This window comes from Gallinula chloropus (genome assembly GCF_964237585.1).
Source record: "Gallinula chloropus genome assembly, chromosome: 8".
NCBI lineage: Eukaryota > Metazoa > Chordata > Aves > Gruiformes > Rallidae > Gallinula > Gallinula chloropus.
In genome coordinates, this window is record NC_140093.1 from 5087431 (window position 1) to 5103401 (window position 15971).

A 15971-nucleotide genomic window follows, 5' to 3' on the forward strand; every position below is an offset into this window, starting at 1 on the left:
AACCAGAAGTTGTACAGAGAATAAATGGATCAAGGCTAATTAAACCAAAGCTGAGCTGCACAGAAGGTTTCTGCATGGAACACAAAGCCTCGATGAAAAGTAACACCATGTTTCAGTGAGCTCTGCTTAAGGGCTGGGTTTTGAGCAGTGTAAAAACCTCTGTGCTCTTCTAAAAAAAAAAAAAGGGGGGGGTGGGGGGTGGGAAGAAAAACTCCAGCCTCTAAAGATGATTTGGTTATTACTCTAGGCTTGCTGTGAGAGCACTTCTCTGCTCCAGAGAGCAATCCTCAAGAGAAGGCATGGCACAGGCTCACAGCTCCTGCTGGAGTGCTAAGGTCTTACGCTTGGGCTGGAGGATCCCAGGGATATTTACAGCCTGGGAGAAGAGCTCCTGCAGAGCAGCCCTGCTGAGAAGGGCCTGGAGGTTCTGCTGGGTGAGAAACTTCCCATGAGCCAGCAGCGGCTGTTGTAGCTGGGAAGGGCGATGGGATCCTGGGGTCCATCAGCAGAGGGGTGGCAGCAGGGACAGGGAGGGGATTGGCCTTCTCTGCTCTTCCCTCCTGAAGCCCCACCTGAAGTCCTGTGTCCAGAGCTGGGGCCCCAATACAAGACAGACATGGAACTGATAGAGAGGGTTCCGAGGAGGCCACAAAGATGATCAGAGGGCTGGAGCAGCTCCCCTATGAAGAGAGGCTGAGGGAGCTGGGCTTGTTCAGCCTGGAGAAGAGAAGGCTGCGGGGGGACCTCATTGCAGCCTTCCAGTCCCTGAAGGGAGCAGAGGAACAGGAAGGGAATCAGCTTGTAAAAAGGAAAGAGACTGGCAGGACAAGGGGGATGGACTAAACCTAAAGGAGGGAAGGGTTAGGTGAGACATTAGGGGGAAGTTTTTTTTACAGAGAGAGTGGTGAGGTGCTGGAACAGGCTGCCCAGAGAGGTGGTGGATGCCCTGTTCCTGGGGGTCTTCAAGGCCGGGTTGGATGGGGCCCTGGGCAACCTTGTGTAGCTCCAGGCCTGGAGGTTGGTGGCCCTGCCTGTGGCAGGGGGGTTGGAACTCTGATCCTTAAAGTCTCTTCCAACCCAGACCATTCTATGATTCTATGAACTCTAAGCAAGTCTCAGAAATCATTTGGCAAGAGGATGTCCCTCATCTGTATTTACAGAATAAAATCCCCCAACCGAGCACAGCACCAGAAACAAGGGCCCCATTCCTGAGGCACAGCACACTGTCACCATCCAAATGCAGAACCAAAGCAGCAAACCAAAGATGAGCCACCTGAAAGACTGGTAACAAACAAGAGCATGGTGCTCTTCTCAGCAATGTCAGGTCTTGTAACAAACCAGAACATACCAGAAATGGCAGGTTGGGAGGTTTAGGCCAGACACTAGGGATATTTTTCCCTGTAGGGAAACAGCACTGCTATCAGAAAGCTAGCCAAGCCTTCCTGAGGAAGGACAAGGCAGACAAGTCAAAGTACAAGAAGACTTAGAAGGGACAAACAGAATAGCTGAAGTCACATATATGAAAGAATAAATTAAAGGTCAAAAAAATTTGCTCATTACAGGCAACTAGTGAGAGGGTTTTGAGCATCAGGAACATTTAACCAGGAAGCAGACCTGCTTTTTTTCCCCCCCTCAGGTGATGCCATTTCCATTAGACAGCGCAAATCACATGCACAGCTCACAAAACCTCAGGGAGTAAATCTCATCCTCATCAACACATCACATCTACTAGGAAAAGGTCTTCATTTAAAAAGTACAGCAACCGATTGGTCTTCAAGCACAAGCTGCTGGTTTAAATTACAGACCAAACCCAAACCAGAACACTCCTCCCATCTCTCTGCAGCCTCAATCAGCCATATCCTGTGAGGAGGTGTCTCTTCCCAGGTAGATCTCAGAGTGCTGGGCTCAATGCCCAAGTCTGAGTTACAACTGAGCAGGGAACAGTCTGTGCCCGTATCCAGAACTCAGCTGGATCACAGAACACACTGGCTGCAGCACGTGGCTGTGAAAACCATCACATCACATGCTTCCTGAGATCGGAGAGCTTGCCAGGCCCTGCTGCAAGTGTGCAGAGAAGTTCTTCAAAGTGCTGATATTTGTTTTAATAAAAGCTAATTAGCAGAATGCTGGTGTTGTGCTGCCTTCTAAAGGCCACAAAATGACCCGACTACCTACAGGCTGATCACCTTGCAAAGATCCTATCCAAAACAACAGGAAAGAAGTTAATCTAAACTAATCAAAGGCATGACAAAGAAAACTGCTTAAACCCACTTGCATTGAGCAAAACAAACCCACCCCACAAAACACATCAACTGAAATTCCACAGCATGCAAAGCACCTTGGACATGCAGCAGTCCATCCCCTCAAACGGGACGTGATGCAGAAATAATTGTGGCAAGTGTAAGAACGACCCTTTCTCTCTGCACACTTATACAGCCAGCGAGGCCTAAAGCCCCTTCCAGAGCGTGCAGGGCTGAAAAAACATCATGACACCTGCAGAGAACAGATGCTTGTTTCATAGAATCACAGAACGCTTTGGGTTGGAAGGGAGCTCAAGGATCATCTAGTCCCACCCCCCTGACATGGGCAGGGACACCCTCACCAGCCCAGGCTGCCCAAAGCCCCATCCAACCTGGCCTTGGACACCTCCAGGGATGGGGCTCCCACAGCTGCTCTGGGCACCCTGTGCCAGAACCTCACCACCCTCAGAGTGAAGAATCCCTTCCTCACGTCTCCCCTAACCCTGCCCTCTCCCAGCTCGAAGCCATCGCCCCTTGGCCTGTCCCTGCACTCCCTGGGGAACAGCCCCTCTCCCGCTTTCCTGTGGGACCCCATTAAGTGTTGGTAGGCCGCAAGTAGGTGTCCCTGGAGCCTTCTCTTCTCCAGGCTGAACCAGCCCAACTCTCGCAGCCTGTCTTCATAGGAGAGGTGCTCCAGCCCCTTTATCACCTCCACAGCCTCCTCTGGACTCACTCCAACAGCTCTACATCTCTTCTGGCCTGGGCCCTGCAGAGCCAGACGCAGCACTCCAGTTTAAGTTTCTTGCTTGCAGTCTCTACAGAGCGAGCGTGCAGCAGGAAATCCCAGTTGAAATGTGTTCCACACCAGTGATACTGGAAGTCTCCACATACCACATGCTACTAAAAAGCCAGTAAGACCACACATTGACTATAGCATTGACTACTATTTATATTCAGATTAAGCTCATCCTGTGACTGTTCCAATACTGGATGTTAAGCAAAAGACATCCAACAGCTTAATGCCTAAATACCCAGGAAGGCAAATCTCACGCTGCCAGAACCTTTCCCATCCTTCCATCACACCCTATCCCCCGCCAGTTTTGGTCTCTCGAGTAATTTCAGCTAACTTTGAAAGAAAAGGGAAGCAAATGAAGTTTCTAGAACAGTTAAGAAGTCAGTGCTGCATAGACAAAAGGTGCAAAACCTCAATGCGCCCAGGAGCAGCCTGAGAACTGTTCTCACCCAGGCAGTAAGCTGGATCAAGCTTCTGAGCTTGTGCCTCTGTGTTTCAGGGAGTTTGGTGATGAGGATGGGAAACACGACAGAAGGAGGGACAGAGGTGAGGGGTGTGGAGAAAGGGCAGGGAAGGAGAAACCTGTGATCCAAGCAGCCAAGTGTCAGAAGTTTCACAGCCTAAGGAGCACCATTTAATTTCCCTAATACTGGCAGCTGTTGCATCTTTGGGAAGGACAAGGTTAATACTGTATGAGATGATGGCTGTACACCAGCTCTGGTCCCTTCCACTCGAAAACAAGAGTAATTTATACTAAAACATAAAAAAGGTTCATTAGACAACTGCCACAGAGCTACATTTCTCATTACCAAGGTGCCACTCCCCAAAGCAGAAGAAATACGTGAATAAGTAACATTTTACTTTGGATTTCTGTCTTTACAGAAAGACACAATTAGCACCAACAAAACATATTAGAAGACACCCCCCCCCTTACAGTTCTAATCCAAGCTGGGTTTTTTTCTCTTGTAGGGGTTTTGTAAAGACTGTTACAATGCAAAACCCCTCAAAACTTCATTTGTAACTTACCGAATATCAGTGCCAGCCCATGGGAGGTCCCCACTGCTATGAGATTTGATGCTGCCTGAAAGAGTCATGGAGACAGACAGAAAGCAGAATGACTGTCACAAACCCACTGCCTTGAGCCTCACTACACCCATGCAAGGTTTGCCAAAAGGGGAAGGTTTAGAGGGTCATAGATACACCCATTTTCTAATTTATCAGTGAAAACCAGCTCCTACACAAAAGCCTGAGAAGCAGGACACCTGAATGACCACACCACACATTTTCTCAGGTTCAGAGGGCTGCTTCTCTGCTGTTTGAAATTCAAATGCTCAGACAGATACACCCAGCAAAATGTTTTTGTGAAGCCAGCCTTGTTCTTTTGGTGTGGTATAAATACACAGAGGGTTTTTCTCACTCAGCTGCTACATCCACACATGAACACTTGCACAGGCCCAGGCAGCACTGACGCCCTGAAGAGACACCCCACGGCAACCCTGGGGACTCCAGCTTCCTTCCACAGGGATTTAAGCACAGCTCCATGACACTACTGCACTTGCAGACTTGCACACAATTAAATACTTTTTAATAGATAGCACATAATATTGTTCTTTTAATTTATTTTTTTTAAATCTGGCTCACTAAGTGCTTTAATGTCTGAGGTATGTCAGTGCAAGCCTCTACCCTGTGTGTGTATAGGTCACGACATGCTTCCGATTTTGCTGTGCAACCTTCTGCCTTAGATGCACCTAAGGGTTTTCCCCCCTTTTCTAAACAGAAAGCATAACTTCTTACAGGTTGGTGCTTCTACAGCCAAAGCAGCCAAGCACACCTTTAGTTTCTTTGTCAAACATTAGCACTCATTTCACAAGAGCAGAACAAATACTCCCTGTGTTTCACCTCCTTTAGAAATCTTTCCACTCTAACAACAGGCAGCTTCACTCCTGGGGAATTTTGATCAAGATGCTGGCACCCTGCCCCAGGAGCCAGGTTTTTCCCTGCTGCCTCTCCCACCCCTCACATCCGAAAACTCACAGTATGAGTAAGAAGGAAGGTGTACTTACAATGGCAGTGGGCAAGCCAGCATCCACTTTGTCCTGGAAAAAAGAGACAAGTCATGAGTAAGAGACAGGAGTCCCAACTCCATGCACATCTCTGATAATTAGAACTAAAACACATAGAAAAAAAAAATCAAGACAATTTGCATTTTAATAGTCACAGAATCATAGGGGTTGGAAGGGACCTCCAGAGATCATCAGGTCTAACCCTCCTGCCAAAGCAGCTCCCTAGGACAAAGCAGCTCTCTGGAGAAGGAGACTCCACACCCCCTAGGCAGCCTGTCCCAGGGCTCCCTAACCCTCACTGGGTAAAAGTTCTTCCACAGGTTGGTGCAGAACTTCCTATGCTCCAACTTGCAGCCATTGCCCCTTGTCCTGTCTCCACAGAGCACTGAAAAGGGGCTGGCCACTTCCCCCTGGATCCCATACTTCAGATGTTTATAAACATTAATAAGGTCCCCCCTTAGTCTTCTTTTCTCAAGGCTGAACAGCCCCAGTTCTTTCAGCCTATCCTCACAGAGGAGATGCTCCAGTACAGAGGACCTATGATGTTGCTGCTGCAGTAGGTCAGATAGTGCCCAATTCACTACTGGCTAGGGATTCCGAGTTAGTAGTATCAGAATGTCAGTATTATCCAGGATAAGCAATGAGCAATGGGGAGGGAAGGGATCACACACACACATCCCCCTCCCTCCCCACCAGAAGAGGTTCAATTTTTTTTCCTTAATGGACGTGACAGGGAGAAGATGACACTTACTGCTGCAGAAACTATCTGGGCAGAAATTCCTTTCAGGAGCGAGAGCCGTATAACCGATCCGTGGAGCGACAGAGTGTCTGGGAGCTTCTTCTTCCTAAGGAAACAAGAAATAAACCAAACATGTGAGAGTGGGAAAAAAGTTTGGAACTCTGTGTTAACCCACAGCTAAAGCAGCAGGTGAAGCCTGCACACGCTCATAACTCATGGAGATGCCAGTCTTCTAACAGTCCATTTCAAGCACATATCTGCAGACCCCAGAGTTTATTAATGAAGCCTGAAAGCCATACTTTTGCTCTTCAATTAGGTCAGGAAGTTTCAGCCTTTTAAAGATGCCTACCTAAGGGAAACACACAGTTGGAAAGGGATCACTAGCAGAACATGGACCCCACAGGAAAACCGGGTGTGTGCTTAAGGAGCACCAGTCAGTTACAGCCTGCTGATCTGCTAGGGAAGCTGAAGTGCTTCTGTTCACAGAGGAAATATCTGGTAAAAGGAACAAGTTCTTTCTAAGGAGCACTAGTACACTGAAGCATATAGAGCAGAGGGAAAATCCCCAGGGAAGTTGTGCATGCACACACACACCCCTACCAAAAAGCATCATTTCCCCCAAACATTTGGTCCTCATCCCTCCGGAGGTGCCTGAGTAAGCAGCTCACAGGCAGGCCAAAGAAACGCATCATTAATAGCTTAGACACCCCCAAACACAGCAACCACTCTCCATCCAAAGATGACTAAGATGCTTTGAGGGTATTTCTCCCTGCCTGCTCTGTACCATACAACATTGAAGCTGCCACACCAGGTAACACCTCCCTCAGTACAAACCATGGTGCGTGGCAAAAGAAGGGCCAGCAAGTGAGCACACTGCCAGTAATCACCTCACTGAGGAGTGTTTGCCTCCTCATTGCTCTGCAACAACTACATCTTCTTACAGCACATAAGGAGGCCACGGGAGTGGCTCAGAATGCAGGCCCAGGCCTTCATTTGAGTAATTAATGAGACAAGCCAGCAGTATTATAGTTGATTATCACATTCCAGGCTGCTTTGAGATGTCAGGATTTGCATTCCATTTAACAGGAGTGACAGCAGTTAACCTGCCTTTTAAAAATCACCACCAGCTGCTCGCAGACTCTGGAAGTCACCGGAACACCTTAGAAAGGTTTCCTTTAGAGTCCTCGTGGCTCAGGGTTTTATAAATTCCATCCAAATGCCGAGAAACTCGAGTACTCTGTCCCCCATAAAACACATTTACTGCTCACACACAGGCCAGCCCTCAGTGCAAAGCCAAATCCTACCTCTGCCTGCTCGGTTATTGATGGAATAACCCTGTTCTGTCCAAAGCAGCTTGATCAGAATCCCTGCAACATCCCCTGGGGCTTCAGTACTAGGATTTCACAGTGGGAGGCAACACCCACAAGTGCAATTCAGAGTTGCCACCCAATTCACAGACAAACTCCATGCTCACAGCTCAGGGAAGAGGCAGAGCAGGAGGTCGCCTTAGAAAGTGGCAACTCTTCTTAGCTTTGGATTGTCCTTCTACTCACTCAAAGAAAGAAGAACGTTTTTAATGGATATAAGCAGCATTCCCTCAAAACCCCTGGGGGTTGGAGTCAGGCAGTACCTCTTCAGGTGCGTGCGGTCCCCGCTGTCAGAGCTGGCTACAGAAGATGTGTCGTAGGAGTGTGTGTCCGTGTTATCAATGTTCAAGAGAAAGGGATCCTCCAAGATGAAAGACTCTTCTTCATCATCCGTCTGAGGGAAGAGAATCACCACAGCTCACTTGCTAATCACACAACACCCTGACTGCAGCATCAGCAACTGATTGAGCAGAACCGAGCAGAGGGTAAGATAGCCACACTCGTAACTAACGTAACTTGGAGTTACTTTACCAGGCTGGTTCTGTGGAAGAATCAGTTTTCAGAATTCTCAAGAGCCACAGAAGGCTGGAAAGACCAGTTACTCTACTAGTCTTTCCTCCTGGACATTATTTATTCCATTGAGATGTTAGCAGACAGTTAACTAGGCTGTTCTCAAAAGTCTCCAATTGCCAACAGCAGGCCTAGAATTATCATCATCTAGTCCAGCCCTTCACGAAGTGATCCCGGCCCCTCCAGCAGCCACCAGGAATGAGTTTGCTCTCCTCTGTGCTCTTCTGCTGGTGATCTCTCTCATGCTTAGCCCAGAAGTATGTTTTTCATAATGCTTTTTCAAACAGCCATCCTCCCTGATGTTTTCTAAGCCCAGCACAGAGCCAGAGAGCAAACACCATCCCCATAATGCCGACTGTGCAGATAACACAGCAGGTGCTCCACATCTGACTCGAGGTCCTGTGGCCCAAGCCCCTCATTTTCCAGCACAGCTGTATCCCTTTCAGGCTCAATCACCTTTTTTCCACCCAAATCCTTGTCAGAAGCAGCTCTGCCAGACACTCCCATCCCAGGTGCACTGAGATTAACAGCACCTGAGTAAGAGTGTATCTGCCTGCACCAAACTGTGCTTTCTTCATAATCACCTCTCAAATTTAGGACTCAGATTCTACTCCTCAGACACAGATGTGACAATCTCTACCTTTGCTGTTCCTCTCATCCCTAGACCACATGTTTGGGACACCTTAACCCTCAATTGCTAGTACAGCCTTTGAAAAGAACTGCCACCTCTCCCAGGCTCCTGCTCCCTTTATACTAGCTCTCTAGGAAGCCCAACCTCAGTCTCCTGAAAAGCTTCTTTTCTTGAAGTTTACCTTAACTTCCACACCTTTCTTCTCCTTTCTAAGGATCATGTGCTCAGGTGCCTGTTGTAAAGGACAGCTGGAATTGGCTACATGAGACAGTCAGTTCTCCCTGCAACGTACTATAAGTGGCATCAGATGTTGAGACAGGTTGTTACTCCAGCCACGGGGCTAAATATACAATATAAAAACAACTGTGAAGAATCTCAGCCTCATCTCCCCCTACAATTTAACTACCCAGAATTTAATACCCATTTATTTTTGGCTTAAAAAAATAACAGCTGCTTGAGGACCCAAACCTTTAATGGACTGTATAGTCTCCAGGTGACTCCCAAACACGCAGGTGAACACTCACATTCGATGGAAGCCTCCACATTTCATCTGGGGGCATTTTGTTTGGAATAAAGCAAAGTTCCACACAGCACCCTGTGCCCCACCACCAGGAAACTCTGAGGTTACACAAATTCTATTTCTCACTCTCCCCCCCCCAGGGAAAAACACAGCACAAGAAGAGACAAAGGAGCTTGCAGTGCTTCATCACAGCACCTGCCTGCGCCCCACAGACCACTCACCTCGTTTAAGATGCTCTCCAGAGTTGGAGGGGTATCAACTTGAGGAATGTCGAACTCTTTGTCATCAATCTGTAGGCCAGAAACCACAGGCTGGGGTCAGGGAGTTGCCTGCTCCACCTGCCAAACTTTTTCCCAAGTAAAGACAACAGCAAGACAGCTGCATGCGCCCTTCCGAGGGGCCTCTGCCCAGACAGGCCCCTGTGCCCTGGACTGGGGTTTTAACTGCTTTTATTGCTTCGGGGTTTTTTTAAGTTTTAAAGCTCGCTAGCGATGCCAGGCTGCCCTCCCAGTGCTGAGAGACACCAAGACACGGCTGTCCTCTGCGGGCAGCTCGCTAACAGGGACTCGCGGAAGGGGCTGGGATGGAGGGGACCCCAGAGACCGCCCAGAACCCCCGAAATAAAGCCGCTTCTATGTGATACTCTCGCTGGAGCCCGCCACAGCAGGCAGGCTCCCCCCGCTCCTGGGGCCACCCACCGCCGCCTGCCCGCTGCCCCCGCAGAGCCGGCTCCCCGGCCGGGCTCCCCGCAGCCGCTCCTCCGGCCCGGGCTAGCCTAGCACCGTGGCCTGCCCAGCAGCGAGAGCGCCGGGGAGCCACGAAAGCAGGTACCGCGACCCGCGAGGTCCGGGCCGCGGACACCGACCCGAGCGGCCCCTCCGGCCGCCGCCCGAAGGAGAAGCGGCCGGTGCAGACATCGCGGGGCTCCGCGGCCCGGCTGGTTCCGCCTCCCTGCCGCCCTCGGGCCGCTTCCCCCGGAGGGAAACGCACCAGCTCGCCGCGGGAGTCCAGCTCGCGGTCCAGCTCTGCCGCGCTCAGGCGGTGCGCGGCTGGCTCCGGGCACGGCTCGGCCTCCGCTCCCGCGGAGCAGCCGCCCCGCTCCGGTAACACCGCCTCCATGGCCAGGCTACAGGCCGCACCAGGCCGGCACCGCCGGGACTGGAACCCGGGCTACACACACCCCCTCCCTGCGCAGGCGCGGCCACACACACACCCCGACCCACCCCGCGTTAAAGGGGCGGCAGCACGGAGCGGAGGGAGGGACAGAGCCAGAGCGACACGAATGGCTTTTATTTAACGGGAAGGGCCTTCTCCGGGCCGGGACCGGCCGGTGCGTCAGCCTCGGAGGAAAGGAAAAGGGAAAGAATCAGCAATAGGTTAAAAAAACCCCACCCCGAGAGGCAGAACTGCGCCCTCCCAGCGCCCCGGGGCCGGGCGAGAGCCAGCGGCCGTGTGGGATGGCTCCAGGAGCCCTCGACCTGTGATCAGGTCAGGTCAGGAGGCGTCAGACTGACCACGTCAGGCCCCTGAGCTATCCTGGACTCCTATCCCTGCTGACAGGTCCTGTTTCGAGGCGACCCGAAGCCTATGGAGCCATCAGCACGGGGAAAGAAGGGCCCAACGCTGCGTCCGTTTGCAGGAACCGCCCCTCTCTCCTCCCCCCTCCCCTCCCAATTTGTCCTTCGGGGCACAGAGAACAGCCTGCAGCTGCACCTGACTTACCTGCTTGGCCTTCCCGTTGTTCTTCCTGAAGAGCAGCCACGCTTCTCTGCTCTTTGGAGAAGGCTCCATCTTGCACCTAGCAGGAAGAGCATGTGGATGAGCAAGGAAGACCCTGAGGGGTCTTTTACCATCTGCTAGGTGGGTCCCAACTCTCCACCTGAGCAGGAACCAGTCCTCCTGCTGTCCTCAGGACCAGGCTTAGCTTAGCAGCAAGATCAGGGGACATACCTGTCCAGGGAAAGAGCATTCTCCAAAACAGGGCAGCCAATGTCACCAGAGAGAGCTGCTCGGCAGAGGGAGCTTACAGTTACCAACACACCACCATCTGTGCTTTGAATACTCCTTGAGACTAAGCAGGTTACAGGCAGGAAAGCCATTTTCATTCCCCAGAAATGCCAGGAGTCCCATGCAGGAGACCACACACAAGAAGAGGGTCCCTACAGCCATGGCTCGCTGGGGAGGGGTGGGCCTGAGTCTGGCTCCAGTTTCAGCTCTGAGGACCACCCAGCTGCTCTATGGATGCACCTTGGAGCAGCAGTGCCCAGGCTAAAGAATCGGGGACCAAAACAGGGTTGTGACACAGTGGAGTTTCTTCCTGAAGAGCTGGATAGTATGTGCTACTTAATCCTCTTGTCAAGAGGACAGCTGTTTTCAAGAGCACCATCACCCTCTGCAGCTTCCTCCATCTATGTAGGCTCCATAGGCACGTGGATGCTCAGGCAGCATGCTAACCAGATTTCAGAGTTGGTCCAGACTAAAGGACAGGATTTTTGTGAGGAAGTAACTCTGCTTTAGAACTATGCTGGCATGAGGGAGCTGTACCTCTCCTCTGGCACGCACCTCTTCCTGCAGGTATCAAAGGATTTAGTGACTGATTACCACCACACGTTCTCCTCCATGTTCTAAAACCTTCCTTTCCACTGCCAGCTGTTCCAGGATGGTCTTCTGCAGCAGTGGTGCATTCACTCCTCTTACAACAGCTACCAATTCTCCTCCCTGAAATGTGTGAAGAGCAAACCCATCAGTAAGGGCTCATGTCATGCCCTCTGGGCTCTGGAAATCACCACCCAGCGCATCAGGTGTGGTGCTCTGTACCAGGCCCTCCTCCCCAACAGAGCTGCTATATTGTGTTCCAGCTCTGAAGCCCTCAACATAAGGACATGGACCTGTTGGAGTGTGTCCAGAGGAGCCACAAAAATGATCCCAGGGCTGGAGCCCCTCTCCTGTGAAGCCAGGCTGAGAGAGTTGGGCTGGTTCAGCCTGGAGAAGAGAAGGCTCTGGGGGGGACCTTATAGGCCCCTTCCAGTCCCTGAAAGGTACCTGTAGAAAAGCTGGCGCAGAAATGTTCCTGAGGGCAGGGACTGATAGGGTGAGGGGTGAGGGTTTTAAACTGGAAAAGGGCAGATTTAGGTTGGGTATTAGGAAAAAACTCTTCCCTCTGAGGGTGCTGGATCACTGGCACAGGGTGCCCAGAGAAGTGGTAGAGGCCCCATCCTTGGAGACATTCAAGGTCAGGCTTGATGGGGCTCTGAGTGACGTGATCTAGTGAAGATATCCCTGCTCACTGCAGGGGGTTTACACTAGATGACCTCTGAAGGTCCCTTCCAACCTTGGACATTCTATGATTCTACTCCAGAACAAGAGGGAAACTTCAGAACAACCTTCTTTGTCATATCTGATCGGTCTCAGGATGAGCCAAAGCAGCTTGAGAGAATGGGGTCCTGCCATAGCAGGAGGCTGCAGCTGAAGACCCTGCAGTGCAACGCACGTGCCCACGTGCTAAGGTCCTGTGTGCAGTAAGTCCTGGGATCCCTGGCTGCCAGTTGTAGGGATTTTTATGCCCAAGACAGGGAATGGGGCATGAACATGGCCATCACCACAGGCTGTGTGGGGATCCCCCCAGGTAAACAAAAACAAGGAAAAAAAGCTCAACAATCTCTAGCTTGAGTGTTCTTGTAACTCTCCAGTTACCTGCACAATTTAAACCATTTGACTTCACTCACACCTTATTCTGTCGTTTGCTGTTTCTTTTAACAGCATCATTCTGCTTCACAGTGGTAAAGCAGAAGGTATTAAGTTATAAACTCTGGCTCAATATTCTCATCCACACAGTGGTCACAGAGTCACAGAGCTGCAGGGGTTGGAAGGGCCCTCCAGAGCTCATCAGGTCCAACCCCCTGCCAAAGCAGCTCCCTAGGACAGGTCACACAGGTTGGCATCCAGGTGGGTCGTGAATATCTCCAGAGAAGGAAACTCCACACACCCTGGGTAGCCTGTCCCAGGGCTCCCTCACTGGGAAGTTCTTCCACAGATTGGTACAGAACTCCCTGTGCTCCAACTTGAGGCCATCGCCCCTTGTCCTGTCCCCACAGACACTGAGAAGAGGCTGCCCATGTCCCATTGTGTCCCACACTTCAGCTATTGATAACCATTGATCAGATCCCCTCTCAGGCTGCTTCTCTCCAGGCTGAACAGCCCCAGCTCATTCATCAATCTACTGGTTGATCACCAGTAGATACCAGCAGACACAGAGCAAATAAAATCTTCCCATCACACACAAAAGAAAGAGTAGCCCCCGAGCAGGACAGCCCTTCCCACCGGCCATCCTGCCTGGTGCTACGTCGCTGCAGTAACAACAGTCTCACTCACTGCGTAACACAGAAAGACGGGCTCACAGTGTCCTCTGTACTTCTCCAGGGCATCGATGGAATCAACCTCAGCCTAAAAGGAATGTAACAGAAAGGAGGTGTCCCTAGGAAAGCCCTTTTGCTGTGTAGGTAACTGCCTGGACTCGGCTGGCTGGCACTCACCCCCCCACCCCGTACGGTGAAACAGCCTGACAGGCCGAAATGGTGCTGGTTGGAGCCAGGGCCCACCCAGACTTAAGCTCGGCAGCCACCTGAGTGAATCCCAGAGAGGAAAGCCCCAAAGGAAATGAAATTGGGCCCTCTTGTCCGTAAGGAGTGAAGAGGGCTGACAGGAGGAGCTGTGCTGGCAGCAGCCAGGCGTGCTGAGCAGCTCCATGAGAAACCAGAGCTCAGTGCGGAGCGGATTGTTCTGGACACAGAACCCTGCACAGCTCAGGTGGGGAGGGACATCTCCAGGACTCTGGGCCAAGACCCTGCCCAAAGCAGGGCTAGTCACAATGTTGCTGAAGGCTGCATCCGTTGTGAGCATCTCCAAGAATCTGCTCCTCAGCCTCGCCCGCAGCTCCTACACTGAATGCTTTTTCCTTCTATCTACTTGGAATTGTCCCTGCTGCAACATAATCCCATTGTCTGTTGTTCTCTTGCCACGTACTACTGTGAAACATCCATCTCTGCCTCCTCTATCAACACCCTGTCCCTCAGTCTTCTCCAGGGCGAGCAAACCCAGCTCCTTCAGACTTTCCCTGTACATCAGAGGGACAGGTCTGTTAAGGATTCTGTCTAGTGTTACTTTGCTTAAGCAGAAAAATCCAGAACAGTTGAAGCCTGAAAACTCATTAGGAGTTCTCAGTGATGTAACCAAGAGTCGGTATGGTTTCAGGCCAGGTATGTCTTCCAGTCCTGGCTCCTTTCGTTTGGGAGCTACTGCTGGACGTACAGTCTCGGCTCCCTCAAGCTGCAACCCCTGGCCAGCCATCATTACGGCTGGGTATTGGAAAGCCAAATGCCTTCAGCCTTTAGCTACCCACTGATTGCAGGGGATCAGGTATTCTAAGCAGTGCCAAGTCAGATCTTACCACAGCAAAGTGCAGGAGATCACTGCCAACTTCATTCCTTATTTTTCGGAAAAGATCCACGACTGTTTTGCATGGACCACACCAGGCTTGAAAGGCATCAACAACTGCAAGTGGGAATACTGGTGAGAATGGTGTGAAAACAGGTCAGGTTCAGACACAGCCCAGTAAGGAAGTTTGTGCACTTCTCCATTTTGCAGCATGATCATTCGGAAGGGGACTGCCAGAGGGTGCTAGGGCAGCAAGAGGCATCCTGGACACCTCTGAGGGCTGAGGACCTCTGCAGCACTGCCCTGGGGAAGGAGATCTGCCTCATGTCCAACCAGAGTTTCCCAAGCTGGGACTTGCAGCTGCTGCTCCCACAGGTCTGTCCAGAGCGGGGCAGGACTCCCACAGAGTGCTGGAAGGGCCAGGGATTCAGCTCTGAAGCAGGAACTATGGGATTTCTCCGAGGTTTCAGGTGCCAGATCAGCAGATGAAATCTCATCACAAAATGTGGAGCTGATACTGGTGTTACAGAGGAACACTGGCATTACAGAGGAACACTGGCATTACAGAGGAACACTGGCATGCTGTGACCTTGGCAGGCACCGGATTTTCCAGGGAAACCTGCAGCACAGAGGTGGAGTGTCTGAGGGTTACCCAACAGCCCTTTAACCTCCGCCCTCAGGAACCACAGGCTGCACTGGACACCCCAGAAGCTCCTGCAGCAGCACTGCTTTGATCACACCGTACCTGTCCCACGCCAAGGAGGAAGACCACAGCCTCCAGCTGGTCCCACCTCTGTTAGCATACCTCTTCTGCCACTAAGGGCAAGAACGGAGGGAGCAGTTCACTGTGCCCACAGTGATGGCTTTTGGCCTGTGTTCCAAGGAGACCTGCGCTCCGAGGAAGCAGCCCAGCACGCTGAGCAAGCCCTTACCAATGAGGCCTTTGAGATACAGCGTTTCTTCCCAGAGCTCCTGGCTGTTGATGTTAATCTGAGGGGACATTGCAAAACACAGTAAGAGCCACAGCAAGTCACCAGGTGCTCCCTGGCTGGTGCAACCATACTGACAGGGCACATCATGCTCGTGCTGGGGTGGACACGTCTCTTGGAAGAGGCACTCCTTGGGTTTTCACTGTGATCCTCTTGCCCCTGACTGCCGGGCAGGGCCAAGCTGTGCTAGAACATGGGTGGATGACCTCAGAAAAAGCAGCTGAAGTCAGGTATCCTCCCTCCCAAAGTCTCCTTCCTTCTCCCCTTCCCACACAGCCCTGCCACCACCTGATGCCAGCTAACTCTGCAGGAAAGCTCCCTGGATGAGAGGCTCCCATTGTCCCATGAGAGGCAAGGCGAGGCAGAGGGAAAGGGCAGCAGCACCCAGCCAAAAGCAAGCCCTCCTCTCTTCAGTGGCAGCACCTGCTTGAACAGTCTGGCTGCTCTGGGGCACCTGGGCACAGTTCCCAGAGTGGTCCTGGGGTGAGTGGGGGGACAGCCCCCCTCAGAGCCAGCATGGTGCTTGAAAGCAGCAAGGGGGTGGTCTGGGCTGACACGCAGCACTCAGAGCGCCGCTTCCCCATGCTGATCTCCAGGGCCCGATGTGGGCCCAGCCCTTGGTGCAT

The 15971-nt window shown here is 51.7% G+C and overlaps 1 protein-coding gene across 1 annotated transcript in view; it reads right to left on the bottom strand.

The window, feature by feature from the left end:
• VPS8 (VPS8 subunit of CORVET complex) overlaps positions 1-10042 on the bottom strand; it is a gene marked incomplete at its 5' end in the record, with an annotated part of 72364 nt that extends 62322 nt beyond the window's left edge. Inside the window, 6 exons of the mRNA XM_084267719.1 lie at positions 4060-4114; positions 5097-5129; positions 5848-5941; positions 7466-7596; positions 9145-9213; positions 9914-10042. Of these exons, the coding sequence (XP_084123845.1) occupies positions 4060-4114; positions 5097-5129; positions 5848-5941; positions 7466-7596; positions 9145-9213; positions 9914-10042 (511 nt within the window). The remainder of the gene's footprint in view (positions 1-4059; positions 4115-5096; positions 5130-5847; positions 5942-7465; positions 7597-9144; positions 9214-9913) is intronic.
• Between the last annotated feature and the right edge of the window lie 5929 nt (positions 10043-15971).